This window comes from Haliotis asinina, chromosome 13 (assembly GCF_037392515.1).
Source record: "Haliotis asinina isolate JCU_RB_2024 chromosome 13, JCU_Hal_asi_v2, whole genome shotgun sequence".
NCBI classification, from domain to species: Eukaryota; Metazoa; Mollusca; class Gastropoda; order Lepetellida; family Haliotidae; genus Haliotis; species Haliotis asinina.
The window spans coordinates 38163541-38191008 of NC_090292.1; the positions used below are offsets into that span (position 1 = coordinate 38163541).

General features: G+C 43.2%; 1 protein-coding gene across 1 annotated transcript in view; it reads left to right on the top strand.

The window, feature by feature from the left end:
- The first annotated feature begins 1417 nt into the window (after positions 1–1417).
- LOC137260464 (alpha-mannosidase 2x-like) overlaps positions 1418–27468 on the top strand; it is a 98331-nt gene continuing 72280 nt past the window's right edge. The window contains exon 1 of the mRNA XM_067798129.1: positions 1418–1730. Coding sequence (XP_067654230.1) covers positions 1617–1730 — 114 coding nt within the window. The 5' untranslated portion in view covers positions 1418–1616. The remainder of the gene's footprint in view (positions 1731–27468) is intronic.

Consider the following 27468-nt stretch of genomic DNA (forward strand, 5'->3'; position numbering starts at 1 on the left):
CTTTAAACCAATAGATAATTGTAAATTCCAACATAAACCCGGTGCAACAAGGAGAACTAACAAGGCTTTTAGCCAAATACATATGGGGTTTTCAAATGATAACGAACATTTCACTTGTAATTTTCAAACTTCTCTGCAACCAGGTTTAGGTATCCACGACTCAGTTTGAACAAATTCGCCGTGACTTGCCACAAGGTACTATTTCAGGAACCTTGCACAAAAATATGTGTAGCAATTTCTTCAAATAGTGTCGCACAAACTGCATGGTAATCTACATTCCGGCCGCGTACATTTCACACTGCATCGCTGTGGCCATTATAGATACGTCACTAGCTAAAGTTGACTTTTAAACTGGTACGTTACAGTCCAAGTGAGTTACATAAACATAATTAGCCTCACAAGATTTGTTGAATTATTCTTAATAAGAAAAGGCAGTAACATACATTTCATTGTTAAATTTCTTTCTCATTTGGATGCCTGGACATAACTGTATGCAGCAGTTTGGAATGAAAGGAATGACCTTTATATCTGACGGACAAATGAGCCTGATCGATAACTAATTTGACTGTAAAAGAATTGCAATGTGAGGGTAGCGTACATCCCTGCAAAAGGTTGGGACATTGAAGAACTGAAGTCTAACTTTGGAAGAAATTCATCAAGATTTAAAACAGTTGCTTAGTTGTATGTGAATTGTACATACGTACTGAGTTACAATGAGTCACAAATTAGTTAATAATAATGAGTTATAAATGCCACGATTAACTTTGAATGCATCTGTTATAAGAGCAGACGATAGTGAACTTTCCGGTTGGGAAACTAACGTACATCTCATTTTCACTCAAAGCCTTATTTCAGAATGACTATATTGTACTTGTGAAGCTTAATGTTTAAACCACTTCGTGCAAAATAAGTTTATGAATTTACATATGACTGTGGTACATCATTTGGACCTACTTATTAGGTTTCAGTGTTAAGCGAGATTTAAACCCGACCAGAAGTCTATCTCGAATCACACATCGTGTAACTTGTTATTATCTGTCCACATGAACACGTTTCCGTTGGCTGGCTGCTCTTCAATTACAATGGCCCGGCCCGGTCCGAATGTTCTTAGCCCGGGTTTTAGAGTCTCGAAGTGAGAATGCCTCTTGAAACCACGGTTGACAGAACTTTATTTGACAAGACGTCCAGAACAAACGCGAGAGCCATATTGTAGGGCTACGTTGTTGTACGGTAATCCACGGTAATCTACGGTAAAATTTGGAAACAATATTCAGCCGACCGCCCTTCCGACAAAATTACGACTAGGCTCCTGTCTATTCAATATTTGAACCCTTGATGCGCGTACCAGAAGCAAAACTAGTTGTTCCCGAGTCTTAGCCAATCAAAGTTAACACAGTGTTAAATGACGTTTTATACAGAAGGTGTGATGACGTTTATCACAGTACACATGTACATGCAGAATGAATTTATGTCAACTGTGAAAGATATTGCTTTACTCGATAAATCTTTATTTTCATTAGACATGGCGTAGATCTTGACTGATACATTCCGATCGCTCACCTGATTCCAGCTGTCAAGTTATTTTGAAAGTGCTCCTGCCGTCCGTGGTGTCAGAAATGAAGCGGTACATGGTTGTTTGGGGGTCGGTGTTCTTCTTGGTGATGTTCTGTTCCCTGTATCTCATGTTGGAGACGGTCACAATGTCCAGTAAACCCCTCGAACTCGACGCGGTAAGTACGTGCATATGACACACAATTCTGACATAGGACACCGGTTAGATTGAATGCTAAGTTAATGACACCTATCTGTATTAACTTTCTCATTTTGTACATGAAAAGTTTGTTTTGTTTTATAACCGGGCTTTCAAGTGTAATGAAAGGCATTCTTCTCATTACATACGCAGTGTATCTTTCGCATATGTTGACATAAAAATATAAGGAGATATATGGGAAAGACTTTTGCCCGTATCCCCCTTAAATTTATTTCGAGTGGTATCATATCATCTGAATGTACTGTGCCATACCATTTTTCGGCAGAACCATGTTTTCGGGGAATTTCTTTTCCCAGTATTTTTCTTGCATACAGTGAGACAACAGCACCACCAGTAAACACCGTCTTATGTGCAAGAAGGTTATTGTTATTGTTGGAAATGTTCAGCTTTCACGGAAGTTGTGGCCCAATTTCTGTCAAAGTACTAAACTTCTACCCGAGAACGTAATGCACTTTGAGAGCCCTCATGAATGTGATCATAACTTTTGAAGCAGACTTATCAAGCAGACCATAGTCTACTCGAGTGAAAAGCCAAATGTAAATATCACATGACTCAAATGGAATGTTGCCGGCGTAATAAAAAAGAAAAGTGAACACTGAATCATCTCTTACACATATTTTTTTCGTGCTGCAGAATTTGTACCAGGCATGTGGCCTCTGTGTTCATTTATAATACTACTGTGATGATACTATACTGTGTGGACATGTCACGTTGTATTGTCTCTGCCATGGCGTCCCATGCTGACAAGAAGAATGAATGTGCAAATGATTGAATAACTTACCTGTAAATATCTTTATTTTTAACAAATTACACAAAAAAACCCATTAAAATTATCAAGAAAAAAATTACCAGTTTGCTTGGCTTTTAATTATAATGATACAGTGTATTTGTTGATTTCTGTGGAGAAGAATGCATCTCATGCGCTTCCATACAAGGGCATTACCCCGTGCAATAATGAGTAACCCGAAAACATGCTATGTCACGTCTAGCCCTCGTGCTTGAGGACAAGACATGAAATGTATGTTGCATTGGAAACCAGTGGATGACAGAACATTCTAACAATAAATTTTTGAAAGGTGAGGTGATATGTATTTACAGAATTACAGTTCTGATAATCTGCTGATGTGCAATAATGTACATGATCATCTTTTGCATTATTACCCTGAAAACATGTTATACCATGGTATATTCTCCATCGGATAGCAATAAGTTTTAGCATAGGTCTTCAGCGGTATCTTAGCATACAGAAAGACATATCCAACTTATAAAAAGCCACTCAAAGAAATGTTTCCTCAGTGTTAAAATGTAGGGGATACAGGCTGAAGTCTTACTAATATGTAACATGATATGTTCAATTTCTTTGTTTAGAACAGTTATTTCACAATTCTGTTAAAATTTTAATTGAATAAGTTATGACATGACTTAGGTTGATATTTGAATGTTCATTTGGCAAGGTATAATTATAAGGACACCCGTAAAAGGCCGTCTTGCTTTCAGACGAGCTTGATAGAGTCGGTTTTTAACGGTTGAAGTTGAAATGCGTCTTCCAGTGAGTGTGCGGAATTCTCTGTTGATGGCAGGGGCCGATTTAAACCTATCGTGTAGAGCAATTAACGTAATGAGACGATCCTGTCGTGGTGTTTTTGATTTTGGTCTACCACGCCCAGGTCTCGTTGCAACCCCACCCATTTGACGGTACTTATCCCACAGGCGTGAAATTACACTTTTTGATTTACCCATCTGCCGGGAAACTTCACATAATGATGTCCCCCCGTCTATCATCCCCACAATTCTCCATTTTGTTGCTTCACCGAGATACTGCCTCGGAGGCATTTCTGTCAGTAGGTGTCTATCTCTATTGCATTAGTGATTGCGACTTCTACAGTACATTTACAGGAGTTAACTTCTGTATGCACGTGTAGCACGTGCTGGGCATGCATTATGCGAAATTCCATTGTCATTGGATGTTGCGTTTGGGAGATACGCCACAATAACGGACCCTGTCACAAAGTCATCTATGTTCAATTTCTTGGTTCCCTTTTTTTCTGTCGGTAGTATATTATATGCAAAATACATGTCACTGGGCAAATAAACTCCATTCAGTAATTTGCATCATTATAATTTACACTGAAATGGTGTTTATTGGTATATATTTTTATAATACAAGCCCATGTTTTATTTATATGATAATATTATTTATGTTATACATGTAAATTTAAAAAGCACAAGATATAAAACCTGCAGTGTATCACAGATACAACCACCTCTGTGTTGGTATGGTGCTGAAGAAAATCTGGAGAAGCTGGTTTTAAAATACTTTGATCATTTAAAGGGGCACTTATGTGGAGCGAATAATGGTTTTGGCCAACAGTCTAATTACGAAACCAAGCTGCAGTTTGGTCAGCACCCGCTCCCTTGACCGTGATGGACAAAGGGACTGGGCTTCTGTCCACATTAGCAGAATTTCTTCACCCTAAACTGTCAGGAGGCTGGATGCCCATCATATGCCATTTTATTACCCACATTGTACTTCGTAAAGGTATTTCATAACAAAGTGTTATGACACATATGTGTCATAAAACACCTTTGAGTGATTTGATTGGCTGATATGTGAACTTTGACATTACTGGTACTACTTTCATCACTCATTCCATTCATGATTTTCATTCAAGTTTTCACACCTGAGAGCATGTAAAACGAAAACTCTTCTATGGAATTAGATAAAATTTATTTCATTTAGTGTGGTTACTACCATTATTTTCAATTCTATGATAACTGAAGTTTGTGTAATAAAAATAAAACAATCTATAAAAATACGTAAACAAATACGTCTAGTAGGCCTCTCATGAGTGTAAACAAATATGGCGTCGCCCGTAAAAGTTATTGATTTCGTCAGAATTGATGGACAATTGGTTGGAAGAGTTGTGAATATTATCAGAAGATTGAATACCTTCTGCATGTATGTTGTCAGGACTGCACAGCAACATACAACATAAAAAAACGAGCGGTGCTCTTGTATCTCTATCACTGCCACTGTCAGGCGCATCCATTCGCGTCCTCCCGCACAAACATATTGTCACTGCCATGCCTCCGGTGGTTTCTTATGGAGGGGTCAAAAGCACTTCCCAGAATCTGAACACACTAGGTTTGAAATCGTCGTTGTTCGAGGTTGTAGGCTGTGTTTTCAGACCCGATAAACATCGAATCTGAGCTGAGAATTCCAAGCTGAGATGAGAAGGTGTCACTGGCATCCTGCGCAAAGCTTTGCCGAATTATTTACAGTAACTCGTCCTCCGATGAAGAACATTAAGCTCAACTATCTGAGACATACAGTTCCCTGTTATTCACATTCATCTTTTGCTGTTGAGTTTGCCGCCCCTAATTAAATGCTCCCTAGATTCTACTTCTACGTCTACTCCGACAGTGATGGCCCAATTAATCCAAGAATCGTCTTCTTTGTGAACACTTCATAACATGATGACTAGCCCGAAAGTGATGGCCGACTGACGTTCAGGCAAGACTTAGGTCACGTAGTCAAGTATTTAATATTCACACTTCGCAAGTGTTTTGATGAATTATATTATGGCTTTGGAAAAGAAATCCTCATCTGAGAAGAATTAAATTTTGATTATAACTTGATTCTGTCTTAATTTGTTCATTTTCTTGTGATTAGGCGCCGTATAGGAAATACATTGCCTCTACGCAGCGTACTTTTTCCTGGAGAGAAGCGGTTGACATTCCAATCACCAATATGATGTATTAATCCGCCTTACATGGTTCTATATATAGGAAAGCAAAATATTGCTTTATTTTAACAATATTTTCACTTTTTGGAACGTGGGTAATAAATAGGATACAAAACGCGAGTAGTATAGGGAATGACAGTTCTAAAACACTTTCAAGAAAAGTCTCTACAAAGCCTTATTTAGTAAATAAGGCTTTGGTTGGGCCCTTAGTTCTTGCTACTATTACCCCTACTACATAACGTGTGTTGGAGGTAACACTGTGCCGTACGGTACGATCAATAATTCTTCTCTTACAAACCCCCTACCCGGCCCATCCCTCAAGTAGTACAAGTTAGGTTCGTCGGCTTTCATATCCACTTTATCTATGTTGTAAGTTTTGACTGACCATATAGGATCGGTGGCCCGCTTACGGCTATCACCCTCGTGTTCCCCCGGCTGGTATAGATACCTCACTAGGGCCCTATCTGGTATCTGTTTCTCCTTCCCATGCAATGGAGCGGCCGACTCTGCAACTATTGATTTTAGTTTGATAGCGTCTGCCGGTTTCTTACCGGTGAGACGGGTGACTTCATGGTTGATTGCCGACACCACCTTGGGTAATCTCGTGACCCATTCAGTCGATCGTTTTCCAGGGGTGACCATCTCCCTAGCATACTGATGGCCGAACAAGCGCTCAGCCAAAGTCCTATTAAATCTCTCAACTTGGCTGCGATGGGCTCCGGCCGTGCCACGCCTGACCTTTGTATTGTGTTTGGCTAGCAGTTGTGACACGGCACCCATGAACTCCCGTCCGGGGTCAACTTGCAGCTCTGTTGGCCACGTCAGCGGGCTGCGTTTGTATATGCGTTCAAATCCTCTGGCTACCTGGGCCGAATCTTTCGTGGTCAAGGGTTCGGCTTCCTTGTAACGACTGGCTACGTCCACTACGGTTAAGGCATACTTGTACCTCTTGTCGTGGGGTAGGAACAGTAGGTCTGCCTGGTGAACGCTATTAGGTATGTTAATACCGAACCTCCTTCTAGGCACGTAGCGTGGTGCCGGCAAATAGATCTGCCACAGGGCTTGTTTTTCAAGCCACGCTTTGGCTTCCTCCGGGGGTACTCGCACTATTTTAGCTAGCTTATCTACTGCGCTAGCTCCTTTCCAGTACCCACGCGGGCTGTAGTAAATAGCCTCAAATTTTTTCATGTCCATACGCGTATGTGTTTATCCCATCAATAGCTATCCAACGTTTCGTGTCCATAGGCGACAGGGACGTCTTGTTTATAGTCAGTCCGTATATCTTATGCCCATCACTTCTAAGTGTGTTCATTTTATGTCTAAAGGTACGGGTCTTGAACAGGGCTTCCTTGAATCTGGCGTGTTTGATGTGTTGTTTCACCACATACTTCTTAACCCCCTTAGCCTTCCGGATCTCACTATTGTCGGCTTTCAGTATGGAGTACATCTTAGGTCTCAAACCTATGTACTCGGCTATGGGCGTGCCAGCACACTCGTCCTTCATCTTACCTAGGACCTTTTTATTTACCGTACTGTGTATGGCATGGGTCTTAGGGTAGTCGCTGGTGTCATATAAATCGAGGTGTTTTTTCATGTCCTCGTACACGTCCTCGGTTCGAATCTCCATCAGCAGGGAATCCGTGTCAGTGTACAGCACTTCACACCTGTCACCGTACTGTTTCTTGAGCTCGTTGTAGTAAAAGTCGTACATCAGGTGTTTGGATAAATCGAGGATGCTCATCCCCACGTAAACAGGCCGGTTGAATTTTATGTGGCTTTTCTTCATGTGTAGGGCAACCAGGTTGTCTGTGAATATCTTACTACGGTTGAATGCCGGACTGGCTATCAATCTCCTGAGCTTGTATTCCTCACTCGACCGAACCAGCTTCACGGTCACGCGTTTCCTCAGGTTCTCCATAGTCTTACCAAACACCGAGTTGTTCATGAGCTTGTAGAGATTTTTCTCAAAATCACTGGTGGCTTTTTTTCTTAGGTCTGTGTTCATTCTGATGTAGGGCTCCATCCATGGGCTCTGGTCGAACATGAGCACCCTGTGTATTTTGGTCAGCCTCATACCCAACGACAGGTACAGCTGTAGGTTGCGATAGTGAACGATGTACTTGGTCTTATTCATTAAGTTAGGAACGAGTTTTTCAACGTCTGTCACACGCCCACCTAACAAGTTATGTTGGTACTCAGACATCCAGTCTGGGTTAACCCTCATACGTTCGGGGGCCAGGGGGTAGCTGTTGTGCAATGTGTGTAATTTCTTGGTATACTCTAAGTCAACCTCGAGGATATAACCTTTGTTCGAATCTGGTGCAACCCCCATAACATCAACGTGGGGTACCCATTCGAATCCCCCTGTAGGTAGATACTGACTCATGGCCCAGCTGTACAGGTTGTTTGCGTCGAGGTAGAGAATGTGATTGGTTGGCTTGTTAGGATCGTAACCTTTCACGTATTGATTATTTGCTTTCGCGTATCGTTTGGATGCCATGGAAATCCCACCTCGCAAGCCTTTCTCAATGAATAGGTGCATGTCGTAATCTGTGATCAATTCCAAATTAACTCCGGTCTTTTTAAGCAAGGCGTCCCACGACAGACCTGGGCTGGTGTAATACCATGCGGGGTCGAGTTTATACTGCTTGAAACACGTCCGTCTAAACGTCTCAAACACGTCGGCTAACAGCAGTACATCTGTCCTCAAGTACAGGTCGTGATAATCACCCAGGTTCTTACAACCCAGTTTATTCCATACGTTAGTCGCGTGCGAGTAATCATCTCGTGAGACGGACGCCTCATTCAGCTTGCTATAAAAGCAGTCAATAGGGGGTAGTCTGGTCTCGGTGAACTTGACCCAACTATCCATGTACTCATAGGGGTACACACCCTTCCTCATAAGCAGGGGTCTAGTCTCGGCGTCTGTGTATCGATCGGTGATAGGGAAGGTATTGTTGGCCTTGACCAGACTGTCGAGTGACGACAGGAGGAACTGAAACGAGTCAATGAACCTAAGTCCGTTTAAGCTGAAGGAGATGTATCTCTCCATGTTGTTGGGGATGCACGTTATATTACCATCGATTTTCGCGATGGCCTGCATGATCAAGTGTGAGTCGTACCCTCTCAAGTTGTGAAAGACAACGGGGATGTTTATTGTCTTAGGGTTGATTTTAAGCTTGAGGTTGCACGCGTTGTGAGCGGCGCCTCTATACTTACCAGTTATGTGGCAGTGATCTCTCACCGAATCACCGTTAAGTGGTGAGTCACACACGTGACATTTAGTGCTACGCTTGTGAGCTAACTTGTCGTCTTGGGTCAGACGCATGGGAGTGATTTTATACAATGCATTCCTAATAATTTTTTCTTCCTCCTGCAAACACTTTAGAAACCTTTCAGCCGCGTCAGGGCCCCTATACACTACCGGAGCTTTCGTTTCCCCGTCACAACGGACGACAATGTATCCAAACGAACAGGCTTTATGCTCTTGTGTCTTGTGTGTGAAGGGAGCCTCGCCGGCGGCACCACTGGGGGAATCCCCACCCACAACCAAGGCTTCGAAGTCGGCGTATATGATATAAGGCACAGACATTTGGTTCTTGTGGTTACTGAATTTCAGGATATTATCACCTTCCTTAGGCATGTCGACTCGTATAGCCGTCTGCCCCACACCTTGGCAATCCTCCCGGTGGGATTCTAATAAATCAGCTCGACTGAAACCATGTAGGCATCGTACACAAAAGTGTTTTTCCCCATCGTGTTTCGACTGGTCGTGCAACAACCGGCTGAGATGTTTTATCCACGTGTAGTGATACTTGTCACCTCGTTGGATCATGAATATATTGATAACTTGGCGATCCTTCACTTCGCTGACCCTGTGTACTATTGTTTTGTTACCTTCGTGCCCAAAGACATTTATAGCCAGATTATTCTGTTTTTCTACTTTAGTGATCTGGGATATGGGGGTGGGTTCATCTATACCATCCCAGTTGAGCCCATCATCCTGAGGATAATTAGAAGGCCTGTTCGGATTAGTGTCAGCTGGAAATAAGGCTGACCTGATAGCTAACCTCAGGCAATCGTTTCCTCTATTCTTAACGTTTACTATGGCATGTTTGTTCCTATAGTAGGGGGGCAAGGCTAGGTATGACCCGCCTCTGAACGGCACGTAGTTAGCTATGTCTAGATAGACATTATCGATTTTATCTACAGCCCACCCGGACCCCAAGTGTGTGTAGCGTTCTAGGTATTCTCGTATCTGCTGAAAACTGGTATCGATTGATGTGTCAATGGTCTCTGTATGTGTGACGACCTCTTGTTTACCTCGGAAGTAAGGCTGAACATACTCAGTGGCCCCTGTGGGGCCCCCAACCTGCTTATCGAGCGACATTTTCACTGTGATCTGAAACTTGATACTTCCTAGGTTATTTAGTTCCTGGTTGACCTTATCAGCTATCAGAGGCTTGATATCTGTAATGTCTATGTTTCTATCAACGTGCATGCGCCAACCTCTCAAATAGTTGCCTACAGCGCGCTCAGTGCGCACGAACTGTAGGTCAATAGCTCTATTCTGTCGTAATAATTCTAAAAGCTGTGGTTTTCTCATACGGGAATACCCACCTAAACCCAAATCGTGTGCCTCGGCTTTCAGTTGTTTTACAGTGGGACGTGCTACGGGGGCATGTGATAACAATGCGGTTAACCCGGCTCTCCCCAGGTTTGAATAACCCGTGTATCCAAGCTGTTTTGCTTGAGCTTTTAATTGTGTTACCGTAGGAGGGGCTTCTAAACCTAGTAATCTGAACAATGCTGACTTCCGCATTCGAGAATACCCGATCACACCTCTCTGTTTTGCGACCCGCTTCAGCTCGCGCACAGTAGTCATAGTGTTTACACCTAAGAGAACCAATGTCTAATTGGTTCACAGTAAAGGGAGGTAACCCTTAAGTGGCTGTTTCACGCACTGGAGTCTATCTTGAGCAGTCGCCTACGTTCTTTTATGTAGCCTTTTTTATTCTCGTAGATGAGTTGATGTCTGACTACGTTCGCTCCGTGAGCTTTACATAGACAGTAGTGTCCTTTAACCCCGATACCACACACAGAACACGTGTAGTTAGGACTTCCCATATGGAAACAACAGAACCCCTGATTCCTGCATTTCCTACCACAGGCCTCGGTCTTCCCCATAAGTATGTATTCGCATCGGTATGGAGCGGGTCTCATGTTTACTTATATAGGTATTTTAATTTAATTGCTTCGCAACCAACGCAGTAGCTGCTATACCCAACACTATGAAGCCCAGTTCACGATTCATTTGTCCCTTGGATGGTGTGTAGTACTGAGCGAGTGTGGGTTTATTGAGCGGTTCCAATTGTTTACCAGTTAGTAGGTAGTATTCTTTCATTGCTTCATTGACATCGTTGAATGTTTGAACGGCATGGTTTTCACGCTGGAGTTGTTCGTTAATAAAATCGATCCTCTGGAGACGTTTTTTAGCGTACTCGGCCTGTGCTCTTTGTAATTTCTCAGTAGCGAGATCGTGTCGCTTCCTTTCTTCCTGTATTTCAGCCGCGTGATCATCTCGTAGTTTCGAGAAGAGGAAATTACTCCCGGAAAATGCCAGGGCATTCACTAACGCCCCACCGACCATCATAGCTATCGTGGCCATCGCTATATTTATTTCATTATATTATCAGGTATTATTCCTTGTTTTACTAGGATGTCTTTTGTGGCCATCGCCATACCAAGGTTCATTATGAGCATACCCATATCCTGCAGGTTGAAATCTAGCTTGATAGTTGGTTGTTTAAGCACCATTTTAGTCAACCGAGCGTACCCTACGGCTAGACTGGCGATCACTGTGGCGTGGTATGCGTCGTTGACAAACGTTTTCCCCTCAGACATTATGTATATGATATAAAATATTAAAATTATAACATGATATGCGGGTCAATAGTGGGGGTTACCTCACTGTTTGGAGGCACCTCACTGTTGTGGGGCTCACTGTGGGAGGGTACCCCCACGTATAACCATGTTATAACCACGGCAGCAGTTACGCCTACAGCCAACAACAGTCGGGGGTTGGTCACTTTATGTTGGTTACACCACCGTTTTTTACCGGCAGCTACTCTCTTAGGATTCTTCTGCCTGGTTACTGTTGGGGGTACCTCCACTGAAGGGGTCACTTCCCTCACTGTTGGGGGTGGGGTCTCCTCCATCACTGTGTCCACTGGGGTTTCCTGTGCAGTATCCATCTATACTATTATTATTATTCTTTCTCTCAAATTGACAATGTTTTACCGTGATAATCGCCGCCGTCACTGGAGCCAACAACATACCATATTTGTGGTACAGCCCGCAGCTGATAGAGCTCACGGCGTGTTAGATAAAAGGGTCTTTCTCGAGGTCTTCCCACAGGTAAAGTCGGCGCTCTGGTGGAATGGGAAGGAAGTGTGATACAATACCGGTGTATATCTGGGTCATAGCCGATCCTATTGTCTTTGTCATTTCTGCTCCGAGCCGGGACTCGTATCTAGCATACAGCTTATCGATTTCTTCGGCTGACATTTTGTGAATTTTATCCGGAGTGTAGTCTCCAAAGTAATGTTTGGCTTTGCCACCAACAGCCAATGCCACCAGTTTCTCTCGCTTGGGGGAATCCCCCACACCCCCAGTGGGGGTACCCCCAGGTACCAACTGTTCGAGCAATTCCTCACACTCCATCTTATAATATAACAAGTAAGATTTAGTTTTAACTATATAATACCCGATGCAGACAAAACACAGAGAAATGAAGGTTAAGTTGCACACGACAAACACTTCAAATATCATAGCTATGCTTAGCATTTGCTTAGCTTTAGCTTAGCTTTGCTTAGCTTTGCTTAGCTTTGCTTAGCATACTATATATGCTACTGGTTGGTCGGTCTTGAGCACGAGCTTAGCGTGTTTAGTTTCAGCGAGCTGTTTCTTCACCCGTTCCCGTTCTAATTTGCTCATCACATCGTTCTCTCTCAAACACTCCTCGAACGAATCCCTGTCCTTGCAGTGAAATAAGGCCACCCATCGCGTCTGCTCCCTGAGGTCTTTCAACACCGAGTTGAACTTCTGCGTTAGCACCCAGACGCTGTGATTTGCATGCCGGCCGGAGAAGGCCAGGTACGATAGCATGTCTCTCTTTTTTGTTATCTCGCGATTAGCGCTGCAGTCGTCCAGTATGAACAGCGTCGGTTCCCCTTTAAATTTCTCGTGAAGAGCTTTCAACCAGTCCTGCAGGCGTGTTCCAGGGTCGATTTTGTGTACGTCCGGGTCCGTCATCACCCAAGGTCGCGCGTACGTTTTATTCATGCTCAGAGTAGGGCACATGATAACGATGTTATCGAACACATCCTTGTAGTAACCCTCCAACATATCCAACACGAAAACGGTCTTCCCACAGCCAGTCTGCCCGCACACTATGGCGTAGTGTGGGTCAGTGGGTAGTTGTGGGTACCCCTGGGTACCCCCACTAGTAGATGGCTTGCACGAATCTCCCATTGTCTATATTAAGTTGCGCGTCCATAATAACGTACAGATATAATTTCACCTTACCAGCGGGTTGAGCCTCCTTAGTAATCTGGATGGTTATCCCTTCGCTGCCGTTATCTATACGGCGCCCGCTACCGTTCAGTTTATCATCATCCGTGGATCGCATGTCCAACCATAGGGCGTACTTGGTGGTCAGGTATTCACCGATCTGCACGGAGCCGAGGTCCAGGTCCTTTGTTATATAATCCCCAACTGGTAGCTTTTTTATCTCATCCCACTGCTGGTGTGGTCTCATACCATGACTGAACAGCTGGTTGGGCACGCCCTCGATGGTCACTTCCACCTTTTCAATCTCGGGGTTGAAAAACTTCTCGCTGTCCCTCCTGAATGGCTCGTAATCCTCCACGGGGACGACCAGGATACCTTTCATCGATCGCGCCGGCACGTTCAGGTTGATATTCCACACAGTGTCGCTCTTATCTCGCACGACTGATCTATGCCTCAGTACGCGATCGTACAGGATAGTCATCTTCCCAGAGTACTGGCTTCGAACCTGCCTGGCCAGCTCTGGGCTAGTGACCATGTCGAACTCCAGAGAGATGTTGTCTATGGCATAACTGGCCTCATCACCGTTCGGCGTACGCACTACTTTGCTATAGTCGTTAAACGTGAGCTCGTATTCGAGCCTATCACCCAGCGCGGCCTGGTAAAACGGCGCGTGTCCCGTGAGCAACTCGAAGTCGAGCGGCACGCAGAATCGATTCCCGTATGCTCGAGCGATGGCCTTTTCACCGTCCGATAGCTTGTCTAGCTGGTCTGGCGTGAAGGCATACCCTATGCGCGACCGGGTTGATTTGCTGATACCCTGGTACACATCATTGACTCGTTCTCCCTCGCTTTTCCAGAGATCCCCGTAGCAGTGAAACACATCGCTGTCGTCGATGCTCAGCACCTCGTTACCGCTGATCTTGACGGTCGTTTTCTTGATGATAGCTCGACCCACGTTCCGCACTAGCTCGCGTTTGTCGTTGTCGGAGGTCAACGTGATATTGAACGCCAGTCGAACAGTGCCTGGTACAATGAGGTCATTCTCACCAAGGTTTGGAAATCTAACCAGTAGAGTTTGATTCTGGTCTATCTTGCTGGGATTGTTGGTGATGGTCACCGACTGGCGCACGGCTCTGACGCCTAATGGCTCTCTCAATCTTCTGAAAGGATCTAATTTTCTGCCGTACATTGTTATATATAAATAAAATATATTTAAATACTAATGGATGAAGACATAGATATGACGGAGATGCCGGGCGCTAGTGCCCAGGCATCTGATGAGCAGGAGACCTCATTTACTAGTTCACCATTGAACCAAGAACTTTTGGAAACAACGGTAGATGATTATTACGAAAGTTTAAGAAGTGATAAATACTACGTTGAACCACAGGGCCGATACCTTGATAATTTTTTTATTGATACAAAGGGTGTTCTACGCCTTAAGTCTAAACCAGAGGTTGACCTCGTTAACAAGCGCAATAAAAAACCACTGGCCTTGTCAACTCTAGCCAGACGCCATGGTGTCGAATTTATCCGTGAACATCTAAACATGCATGATTACGTTGGTGCAATACCTAAGGCCGTTGTTGAAGATCTACAAGCTACCAGATCCCACCTCACCACTAGAGATGAAATGACACCACAGCGTGCTACAGAAGCCTCGGACAGCATAGAAAAACTGTTGAGCACCTACTGGGACAAACCGTTACCGGGGTTTGACTTTCCGGTAAGGGAACTGCACGGCTTAGACGAAGCCGTGAAACGCGTGCGTGGAGAACTCGTGAACAACATGGGGAAACTGAACGAAATCGACGAGCACATCGCTAGGGAAAAAACCAAACTCAACGAAACTGAAAACGATGATATGAAGCGTCGTATCAATGAACGACTACGTGGTTTAGAAGACGAGAGACGTACACGATTGGAAGCCGCTTCCTCGAATCGTGAACAGCTTAGAACCCAGATCAGTCGCATTCGGGAAACAATCGATAGAATACTGAACGAGGATACAACTTTAGCCAACAGGATTCGGATATTGTTCCGGGAGCAAGGGATCACCATCGCCAGCATTCTGACTGCATTGGGTTTCATCATATCATCCCTGGTGGTGTCACTGGTGGGGGGAACCCCCACACCCCCCACACCTGGCGGCGGGGGAACTCCAAGTGGCGGTGGGGGTGTTAAAGACTGGATAAAAAAACTCGGGGAAGGCCTAGCTAAACTGGCTGGTAAAGCCGCCGAAGCCCTTCCCGGCATCCTGGGTAGCATCGTCTCGTGGTTGTTGGGCGCTCTGGCTAAAACTGCCATGTGGCTCAGTCAAAACATGTGGGCAGCCATCGTCGCCGTGGCGGGTCTGGTGTACGTAGCGGCTAAGAAATCTTTAACCAAATAAGTCCCAAAGTTACCCCACCAACCACCAGGGCCGTTTTACTATCGATATGCTGCTGATAGGAGGCCTGAATATGAGGGGCCACCTCCTGTGGTGTTGGTTGAACTTTAGGCTCCGGGGGCGGCGCAACTATACCCGTTTCATGTGGTGGGATGTGTGGGATATAGAGGGCGTTAATATCGGGGTTGATACCCAACTTTTGATCCGCCGTGGCTATGACTATTTTGTTGTTATAACCCACCACTTTTTTTACTCTCAGTTGCATATCACTCGGAGCCATGTACAGCCCCACACCGAACACGTAATTGACTTTCGATCTGGCGTATTCTAACACGTTTTGGTAACGGTCGATGGCCCGCGGGAGATCAACTGGAGAATTGATAGCATCCTCAACGTTGGAAACGAACTGTGTCTGAGCGTCGTAAGCAGTTCCCTTACCGATGATGTTGGAACGCGTCATCGACTGCGCACCCAACAGCGCCCACACGTACGTTCGAATCGAGTCGTTCAACCTGACTACCCCGGCACGAGTGAATCCTTTCGACGTGTCCAGCATGAACATTTTCCACCCGTCTGAGGTTGACTGCTCCACTTTCTGGACTGTGAAAGCAACCCCACTTTTAAAGTTCATACGATCATCCCTCCATTCATTACTCGACAAAGCAAAGTCCTGGCGTAGTATATCTCGTTTCAGTAAATCATCACTGACTTCTTTCACTGGTCGCCCCCCATCATAAGGAATACCCAACCCGTGGTTCGGGCCCGGCAAACGCCAATCCGTCTTCGGGTTTATTTCGAATTCATTGCAAATACGTTCGTAGGCCCGTCTTTTGTACCCGTTGTTTATTGCTTTCCACCCACTGTCTTGTGGGAGGGGGACGCTGATCTCTTTAAGGATATGTCTGACCTGGTAGTACACGTGGAATTTGAACACAGACTGACTCAGCGGTCCACGCCGAGTGTCGGTCAATGTCACACCACACCCCGTTGTAGCGCACCACACGGCAAAGTTTAATTGATTCTGCCAGAACTGCATAGGGTTGTTGAACCAAGCGTGGACTGCCTCAATGTTAGTCACCGAAAGCTTATACTGATCGAACACATCTAAAAACTGGGCATTGAAATACAACCCAGGAGCAACCACGATCTTCATGGGGGAGAAATCTACATCCAGTTTAGGGTAAAACACACCAGGGGAATACATTTTAAAAACTATTATATAATGAGCATATATACTCTAACATGTACATAACACTTCCAGGAATAACGAGCGGTGAGGCCGTTCAGCTGACGCACGCGATCGATAACACGTCAGGTCAACTCGAAGTCGCACTCTGCGATATCACCTACCTACCGCAATGGACTAACATCAACGCCAGCAACAATAAGCTGTTCGTCAGTGGAACTCGCAGTCAGATAACTGACGGCTACTACAGCGTATGCTCTCTAAACGACGAGGTCTTCAAACCCCTGGGAGCCGAACTCAAGATGAACGACTCAAACGGCACAGTGGTGTTAATCAACAACGGAAGAACCTCCTTGAGGCTCGGCCGACCATTAGCGAGGATACTCGGTATGTCTCCTGACGAGATAAAACCAACAACAACCGTCACAGGCACGAAGTTACCCGACCTAGTACCGTACCGAGAGCTGTACATTCATCTCGGTCAGGTGAGCACAACGTACAACATTCAAGGAGGTCACCCTTCCACTATACTGAGAGCAGTGCCGGTGAAAACTGAGAAATACAACGACGGTAGAACTGAGTCGTTTTCACCACGGCAGTATAAGAGATTAACCCAGGGCAACATACCTGAGCTGACAATATCGGTGTTAGATATAAATCATAATCCTGTAAATATAGGATACCTCAGCTTAATGCTTCATGTAAAATGACCAGCGCACAAGGGCCTGGAGTGAAAAAATGCGTCAATATCGGGATCTCCGACCTCGGAGACACACGCGGTTTCGACGCTCCCGGAGTAGATGGTAAATCGTACGCCTTGCAACTGAAAAACAACATTTACAAACGCGTTGAAATCCCCTCCGGTGGAACCCTAAGTGATATAGTAGATACCACAAGAGCAACAGTCAACACTAAGTACGCCCTTGTCAACACCGGTAATAATAATTGGATAATATACCCATCGTTCGGGGGTAAACTGTTCGACTTAGACGATGTTGAGAGCACTACCGTCGCCCGAAACAAGCCATATATGCTCGTCTTCACCGAAGATGACAAGTGGGTGTTGTTACCCGATAAAGACGACTGGTTTATCAATATTAGACTCGTCTCTCCCTACGTGTTCACGGATAACAAAGACAACCACCTAAACAAAGTCGTGAACAATGGAACCATACTCGTGGCTTACGTCCCAACTCAGAGACGTAGCGTAGTCGTCAGCCCAGTCAACACTGTGGCAGTCCACATGCTATCGAGTAAACCGGCCATACAAAACGTGAAATTGCAGTTGGTGTCTGAATTCGAAGGCATGGCCACTCTACTAGAGAGTCTACCGGCAAACTCAACACTGATCATCAAAGTCTACCTAGGGGAACCATCGGGGAATGATGTCGAGATCGTGAAGGGGATCAAACTCGGGTGGGGTAAACAACATCAGTATCAAGTTTGCAATGTTTACGTGCGGGTGGGTTCCGACTCCAAGACCAGTCTGCAGTGGGTCAACGTGATCGTGGAAAACAAGATATCACTAATCAATATCTTCCTGCCTAACAACATACACTTCATTGGTATGAAGTTCACCCCTGAACTATTATCAGAAAACCAGTTGGAAATTATATCGTAATAGTATAATAATGACCAGTCATCGTCCCAACACTACACTTAACGACCTAGGAGATACGGAGGGATTCGATCAGCCTGGTGAGGAAGATGAATTATATATCCTGCACTTCAAAGACAACGTGTACAGACGGGTGTCGTTATCAGATTTTAAAGAGCCTAAATGGAGGATCAACTTAACACTCGCCTCACCTTATATCACAATAGACGAAAATGAGTGGATCTCTAAGATTAGTAACAACGGTAGCTGGATCGGGGATTTCATCATTCCGGAGAGGGGATTCATGATATCTATTAATTCCGTAAATAGTTTAAGGTCTGTAGGGGGAAAAAATAAATTAACATTTAGCAATCGTTTGGGTAATATAGTAAATATTGTTGAGATATATTCCCCTTCCACACTCATCATAGAAGTCTTCTTTTATATAAGCACTGAAAACAACTCAAGAGTACACCAAATTGTACCCGGGGTGTCAATACACTGGTATGACGAACACCTAGGTCAACATTGTCGTATTATTATACAACGGGATACCCCGGGTCATATAAACCACTTAATAAGCCTCAGTGGGGTTTTGATTACAACAGGAAAGTCTATTAACCTCTCACCTATTACCCTGACTAGTGGTCTAGACCTTATAGAATTCAAATTCACTTATGGACTATTAACTGAAACCCAATTAAAATATCTTTCATAATATATATTATAGGATGGGTCTTTACCCAGTCGTAGAGGAAGTAGCGAAGACGCTGGAAACCGTAGAGGCAGTTATGTGATGTGAAACGTCAACTAGAACAAGACCGTGACACTCGGAAAGCACTATGTAAAAAATATAATAGAGCTTTCAATATCGTGGACGGGGCTGACACTACCCTTATGGCAACCAGCATGGGACTAGGGGCGGCAGGTGTTGGATTGTTGGCTACCATCGTGGCTGCACCTATAGTGCTAGGTATTGAAATAACGGCAGGGGTGGCAGGGTTGGCAGGGTTGGCGCTTAAGTTAGTATCACGCAGACTGCATCGTAAGGCATTGAAACACGACGAGATCAGGGTTCTGGCCGAAGCAAAGCTCAACACAGTGAGTGAGCGTATTTCCACGGCACTCTCTGACAGTAAGATCTCAGAAGAGGAGTTTCGTTTAATCCTCTCTGAACTCAAAAAATATAACGGAATGAAACAAGATATTCGATCCAAGTCTCGTAAGTCTGCTATCAGCGAGGACGAGAAAAAAAAGTACATAGAACAGGGGATACAAAAAGCCCAGCAAGCCTTTATTATGAACACCAAAGAGATCGTAGGCGGTTCACGTTAAACTGTTTCATCGATATAAACGTGTATTGATCGTACCCTACGGCACAGTGTTACCTCCAACACACGTTAAGTAGTAGGGGTAATAGTAGCAAGATCTAAGGGCCCAACCAAAGCCTTATTTACTAAATAAGGATTTGTAGAGACTTTTCTTGAAAGTGTTTTAGAACTGTCATTCCCTATACTACTACGTGTTCCCCTTTCATATCAAGTTCTTGTCCCTCGTGACGTAAACTTGATATGAAAAGGGAAGCTCATTTAATATCCTATAAATCTAAAAATATCCGTGGTATTCCTTGTCCGACTGTAACAAAATATCCCAGCAGTGTAGTTTTTTTCTGGTGCCTGGGTTGTATAGTGACTGATCCAATTTGATCCTACTTTTGTGCTTTTTACCTCGATATTTAATCATGTCATGTGGAAATATGATGTCTACTGGCATGTAGCACGCCATTTGTTTCATATAAGTGCGACAGATTGCAAAGCTTTATATTTAGATTACCCAAGTACACTGCAAATGCCTGTATGTATTTCTTATGTAACAACGAAGTTCTGTTGGCATCCTCAAAACAGTTTCGGCCCATAAGTGTTTTCAGGCTGCATACGACACAGAGATTACATCTTCCTTGCTGTAACTCACATTTGATGGTGTAAACCTACACATGTTATTTGTCATCATTCACTTGATGGTCAGTTAATGAATGTATAACAGGTTTAATTACTGGTCCCCGCTAGAGTGCATGTAATATGTGCATGTAAGGGTTTATCAGCTGACTTACAGAAGCAAGCATTGATCAAAGGATTAACCGATAACGCACTGATTGATTAATTACTTTTATCTCCTACAGCGGATTTGTCGAAAGGCAGTGTGTGTAGATGTACTAATCTATACTGACTACACCCTGTCATAAAGTGCGAGTGTGAAAACAACATCCTCCCTTCAAAGAATTAACCACCATGGCTTTGATTGATTGATTGCTCATTGTTGGTTAACTAAATTACTTAGAATGGTAGACATCATAAAAATTAGTTGCCAGGTGTGCTATCATGGGTGACCAATGAGAGGTTTATCAGGTTTTCACCATTGTGAAAGACCTGAAATGATGTATCGCTTTTTTACAAATTAAACTGTTGTAAGACACACAACATAGGAGGATTATTTACCAGTTGCAGATGAATGGAATATCATTCTTTTATGTGGATATTGATGGATACATTCCTCAACAAGGTAGTAGCCTGACATTGTGCTATTACATTGGTCTGTTTTAAATTCATTATTTGAATTTTGTTTTAATTTATTTGTCGTAGCATTCAGCAGAATCTGTATGACAGAAAACACACACTAGATGGCGCATAGGGCGTGTGTGAAATAGGATCCACATTGGCAGTCTATACAATATTTAAATGTTACAGTCATGTCAGAAATTTACTATAAGTATAAGCAGAACATGTGTTCTTTTATTAATTTTCAAAATCATACAAATATGACAATAAACTAATTTCGGTTATAAGACAAAATATAAACGCGTACATTGGCCTCGTTATTTTTCCGTTTTACAATTTTTTACCATTTCTACCACTGGCAGATGATTAACATTCAAAGTGTTTCATTTGGTTTCATAATACATTTGTAATGAAGTAAAAATGACTTCACCTTAGTTGATTTGTCTATAAACTCTATAAACTCTCAGTTGCGCATATGGACTGCATCGCGGAGGTCACGAACCAGTCCCAAATTCTGGGATGTCTTCCGGGTACTCACGGGAGAAAAACAATACCAAAACGAACAACCAGTCCACGGAAATTGCTCTGCATTAGTGCCCCTTTAAGAAAAACTGCTTGTTCATGCTGAGCTGCAATTGAAAAGCTGGTTGAATATAAAGGTTGGCGTTATGTCTGTCCCTGCTCTTGGTATGGTATGGGCACAAGTGTAATATTCTATTTATTACCAAAATCATCACACTGAGGAAAATAACCTCAAGTCTACCTTCAAGCATAGGCTGCTTACTGCATGTAGAATGCAACACCATAGAGGACAGATGACATTATGACATTGTTCATAACCATGACGTCATGAGTCCCCTGACACTGCGGGCCGGTAAACATCAAAATGATATGTAAGTTTCATAACCTAATTAACATATGATTCTTTTATTAAATCACTTTTCTCAATGTCTGGAAACACTTATCAAATTTCAGATGACTTTATTCTCAACAGGATTAGAATTATAAACTAGTTTTTGCAATGTTATTGAAAAAAAATTCTTGGACACATGCTTAGGCAACGGTGTTTCGAGAAAACAATGGAGCAAAATGAACAAAATGAAGAGAAAAATCAACATTGGTACTCATAAAAGTTGTCAAACATACATAATAACTTACTATTTCCATCTTCTTTTGAGCGGTTGTGAAATCTAATTTGACATCTTGACTTGGCGATGTTTTATGGTTCAACTTCTTTATTATACAAGGTCACAACCAGTTGAACCATAAAACATTTTTAGTTTGATTCCTCCAAATTCTAAAAGCCTTTGAAACAACTTATTTGGCGATGTTTTATGCTAAAATATTATGTGCATGAAACATTTTTGTCACAGGTCATAACCAAGAACGATATGTCCAATAAGTTCCATAATATATGTATAATAGGTTATGTTTTGCCTAACATTCAGAATGGTGGGATTTTACCCTAAACTTTCATCTGAATGTAAAAGTTTTCATTTACGAGCACGATATCCATTGCTGTAATATGATTTTCTGCCTTAGGTCACATGTACAATTTTGACCAATCATGCTCCTTATGAAATCAATTCATGCCAGTAGAAGGATTTATGTGACCAGCCAGTAAAATACTTTATGTGACCAGCTAGGAAAAGGCTTTATGTGACCATTTACCCAGATAGCATTCAGAGCCAACATTGGCAGACTTTGGCACAGTGTTTGTGTAACCGGGATGTGAATGGCTATAGTGACGACCAGACACACTGATTACGGGTTGTGGGATCTATATCTTTATTGACTGACAACCCTGAAACACATGTTTGGAGAATAAGTACCAAATTCAAGATAAACATATAAATATAAATAATTATATACAATCATTCTATCTCGCATATCATTTCTAACATATAAGAGATAAATCTAATATGAAAACACTACGAACAGACGCACATTCAGTAATGCGGTAATAGTTATATTGCCATTAACACGATGACTGAATCGCCAAGAACGATAACTCCTCGGCACTATAAAAACGTTTCAAATACGTCGTACCAACGTACACACAGATGTAGTGAACTGGTTAAGCACATTAGCCCAAATCTATCAGCTATGTGATGAACATAGATACTTCATACATATGACACAATGATATTATTCATATCCTGTGCGTGACACTGGGGTGTAGGAAAGCCACGTCTCACAAGATGAATAGACGGCTGCTACAAGGACAAGCAAACCAAAGTCTCAATATTCTAAATATGTATATATACAAAATACACGACCGGCTAGAGTGTGAGAATAATAACATGAATATACGTGGGGGATCTACACAGACTATGTGAATTCATCATTTGCATGGCCATTTAATGGAATTTACAACTTTAGTGCACTTTCAGTTAAGTCACTGAACTACGGCATACAGAATAACCGATGCATAAATGATTCGGTGCAATATCAACAAATACACAAATGTACATTTCAACACATCTATAAGCATTGACCTTATTTGTAAATAATACTACATGGTAGTCTACTTACAAGAAATGCCTGTGCATAATATTTACAATTGCACCAATGTACTTTAACTAATTTTATTACCATCAAGAACATACAACTGATACTAATAACATTGTTATTTGGTGCAACACATATATACAATACTTGAAACATTGTTCCTACCTTAGATCTGAGATATTGTTGTGCCTGTTGCTCTGAAATGCGGTCGAACTGAAGTGACGTGTAATGGCTGACATGCAAGTAGTATTTTGTATTTTTAAAAGAACCAATCGACACAAGGGTCAAACAAAATCAAAGGGCACAACACAAGCGATGACACAATCTCTTGACACCCCTTATACCTGCAATGGACTCGGCAAGATCTAAAAATAACCATAGTCTAGCACTTAAAAAGGATACTACTTGAGTTAAAACTATAGACAATGACAACTTCAAATGAACGAAATCTTACATGACTTCATACCTGCCACACACTTCCCCTGGCCAACAAATGATGTCCCCATCATTATTATTTACCAGTGACAACATCCAGAATAGCCTCAGTTAACTTCTCTGGCTGGTGAGCAAACATTTCCACAGAGGCAAGAGAATTGAGATAATCTGCTCTTACCAACCAGTCTGGTGTAGCTACCGCAGAGAGAACATAATCTCCACTCCGCATCCATCTCGGCTGAACTCGGGTTCGGCCTGAACGTCGTGGGGCTGGAGTTGGCACTTCCCTCTCTGCTGGCTGACCCTCTTCATCAGATGTTTCATTGTTAAAATCGCCTCCTGCAGCTGACGTCTGATCTGGCTGACCAGTATCCTCAGACATCGCTTCCTCCCTCTCATCATGCACAGCACTAGCTTCGCCATTTCCTACTCTCGCTGTCTGAACTTCAGCTGGCCCGTCCACTGCTGAGTCAGTGAACACTGGAGCATGACATGAATAGGCGTAAACATCCGAGTCATGTTCATCTGAAGAAGTGTCAACTTCCTGGTGCGATTTCTCTGATGTGGCTTTCAGGGATGTTGATGATCTTTTCCGTGGTGTAAGGATCACTTGTCTGGGTTTTGGGACTACTTGTCTTGGTGTTGGCACTACCCGTCTGGGTGTTGGAACAGGTGGTTCCAAGTTAGTAATGTAGCCAACTGGCAAAAGAAGATTTCGGTGAAGTGTCCTCTTCCTTCCCTCATTATTTTCCGGTACAACTGTGAAAACAGGAATGGATGAATTTGGCTGATTCACAACAACATACACATCATCTTCCCATTTGTTAGCCAGTTTGTGTCGTCCATCAAAGGCTACAGTTTTTACAAGGACTCTGTCTCCGATCCCCAACGTTGCAGCACGAGCCCTTTGGTCGTAGTTTGATTTCTGTTTGGACTGAGCCTTCTTTGCTGACGCAGATGCCAACTCATATGCTTGCTTCAAACGTTCTCTGAGGGACTTGGTGTATTCAGAAATAGACCTGGACTTTCCTGGCTCTATGTCCAATCCAAAAGCCAAATCAACAGGTAATCTAGGGAATCTTCCAAACATCAGAAAAAATGGAGATGTTGATGTTGTCTCATGTCGTGCACAATTATAGGCATGTACCAAAGGACCTATATGGGCTTTCCAATTCCTTTTCTGATCGGGATCCAGAGTTCCTAGCATGTTACAGAGTGTTCGATTGAAGCGCTCGCACATACCATTGCCCATGGGATGGTATGGCGTAGTTTGAGACTTCTCAATCTTCAGCAGATGGCACAGTTCCTGCATCACTTTACCTGTGAAATTGGCTCCTTGATCTGAATGGATCCGCCTTGGTAGTCCATAATGAACAACAAAATTGTTAAAGAATGTTTCAGCAGTTGTTTTGGCAGACATGTTCCTCGTTGGATATGCTTGGGCGTATCTGGTAAAGTGGTCAGTTATGACGAGAACATGCTCCAACCCACCTTTTGACGGTTCTAGCGTCAGAAAATCCATACATACGAGTTCCAGCGGTGCTGATGTCTGGATGGTTACCATTGGAGCTCGGCTTGTAGGTGTTTTCCTTCGAAGACAGTGTTCACATCCTTGCAAGTGTGCTTCAACATCATTTGTCATCGCAGGCCAATAGAATCTATCCCTCAAAAGTGCTAAAGTTCTATCTCTACCTGGATGTCCAACATTGTCGTGTAGGCTGCGTAATGCTGCTTTACGACACTTTGCTGGTAGACCAACTGCTCTCGATCATCTCCATCTACAGTTGTTATTCTATAAAGAACTCCCCTCTTCATCTGGAATTGATTAAAGCACTTCAATAATGATTTCACTTCAGGATTATTGATGTAATGTATCCTATTTGGAGATGTGCCATTTCTCATGTGTTCCAGGATTATCCGAAGAGATGAATCTTTGGCTTGAGCTCTCCTCCATTCCCTTGCATTCATTTCACACTGATCATCCTCAAGCTCCACATCCTCTTCAATTATGTTCATAGAGAAACACAGACTTTCAACCAAACTTGAGACATGGATGGTATCACAAATGGCTCTCACAGAGTCCTGACATATTTCCTCAACTTCATCATAATCATGATGATCTGGCAAGCGAGACAACGTGTCTGCATCAATATTGGCTTTTCCGGGACGGTACTTGATAGTAAAGTTGTAATTTGCTAGTGAGGCCAACCACCTATGACCAGTTGCATCAAGTCGAGCACTGGTGAGTACATAGGTTAAAGGGTTGTTATCTGTGACCACAACAAAATCATGCCCATACAAATAGTCATGGAACTTTTCTGAGACGGACCATTTCAAACACAGAAACTCAAGTTTATGTGCTGAATAGTTCCTCTCAGAACGTCCCAATGCCCTACTTGCATAGGCAATGACTCACAGATTGCCATTCTGGTGTTGATATAACACTGCACCCAACCCATTTGTGCTTGCATCAGTGTGGAGTTCGAAGGGTTGTGAATAGTCTGCATAGCCTAGTACAGGTGGAGAACACAGGCGATGCTTTAACTCATTGAATGCTTCTTCCTGCTTTGGACCCCAGATCCATTCCTGACCCTTGGATGGTTGTCTAGATTTCTTTGTGGCGGATTTGGGCATAAGCTCAGAAAGAGGCCTTGAAATCCTTGAAAAGTCCTTAATGAATTTTCGATAATATCCTCCGAATCCAAGAAATCTCCTGACTTCCTCTGGGTTAGTGGGAGTTGGCCAACGTCTTATCTTGTCGACCTTGTCTGGGTCAGCTTCAATTCCAGCTTCGGATACCATATACCCTACATATCGAACCTTTCTCTTTAAAAATTTACATTTCTTTGGGGCAAGCTTTAAGCCACATTCTCGGAGACGACGAAAAACAAGTTGTAGGTCCTGGAAAATATGATAAGGTCATCGAGGTAAATGAGGCATATGTTGAGATGGAAACCCTCCAGGCATTCTTCCATGAGTCGCTGATAAGTAGCTGGTGCATTTGATAATCCGAACGGCATTCTGTTGTATTCAAAGAATCCTAGCGGTCCAACTGTAAAGGCAGTACGAGACTTGTGATCTTCCTCGATTTCAACTTGGTGGTACCCACTCTTCATATCCAGTACAGAGAAGTACTTCATACCACCAAGACAATCCAGCAGCTCTTCAATCCTCGGTAAAGCATATGAGTCCTTGATGGTACGATTATTTAGCTGGCGATAATCGACACACATCCTTAATCGGCCGTCCCTTTTGCGAACTAGTACAACATTGGAAGCCCAAGGGCTGTGCGATTTCCTAATAACCCCAGCAGATAAAAGCTGTTGTAAATGACTGCGAACTTCCTCGTACATGGCAGGAGGTATGCGCCGGTGCCGCTGTTTGAATGGTCTATTATCCGTGAGTTCTATTCGATGGTGAACCATTGAAGATTGTCCGATATCCTCCTCATCTTTGGAAAATATATCCTGAAATCTCATGATTACATCCAGTCCATGTTTAATCTCCTCCTCTGACAATCCTTCCTTATCAACCTCTATCTGATCCAATAACACGTCTACTCCAACAGGTAGGCATTTGGGTGAATCATATATGGAAACTGGTTGAACTTCACAGAGAAGAGCCTTTGGAGGTATACATATGGTCTGCGTGGTCACATTTGAGATATGTACATCCACAATCTCTGGCCTTGAACTATCGTAAGTGA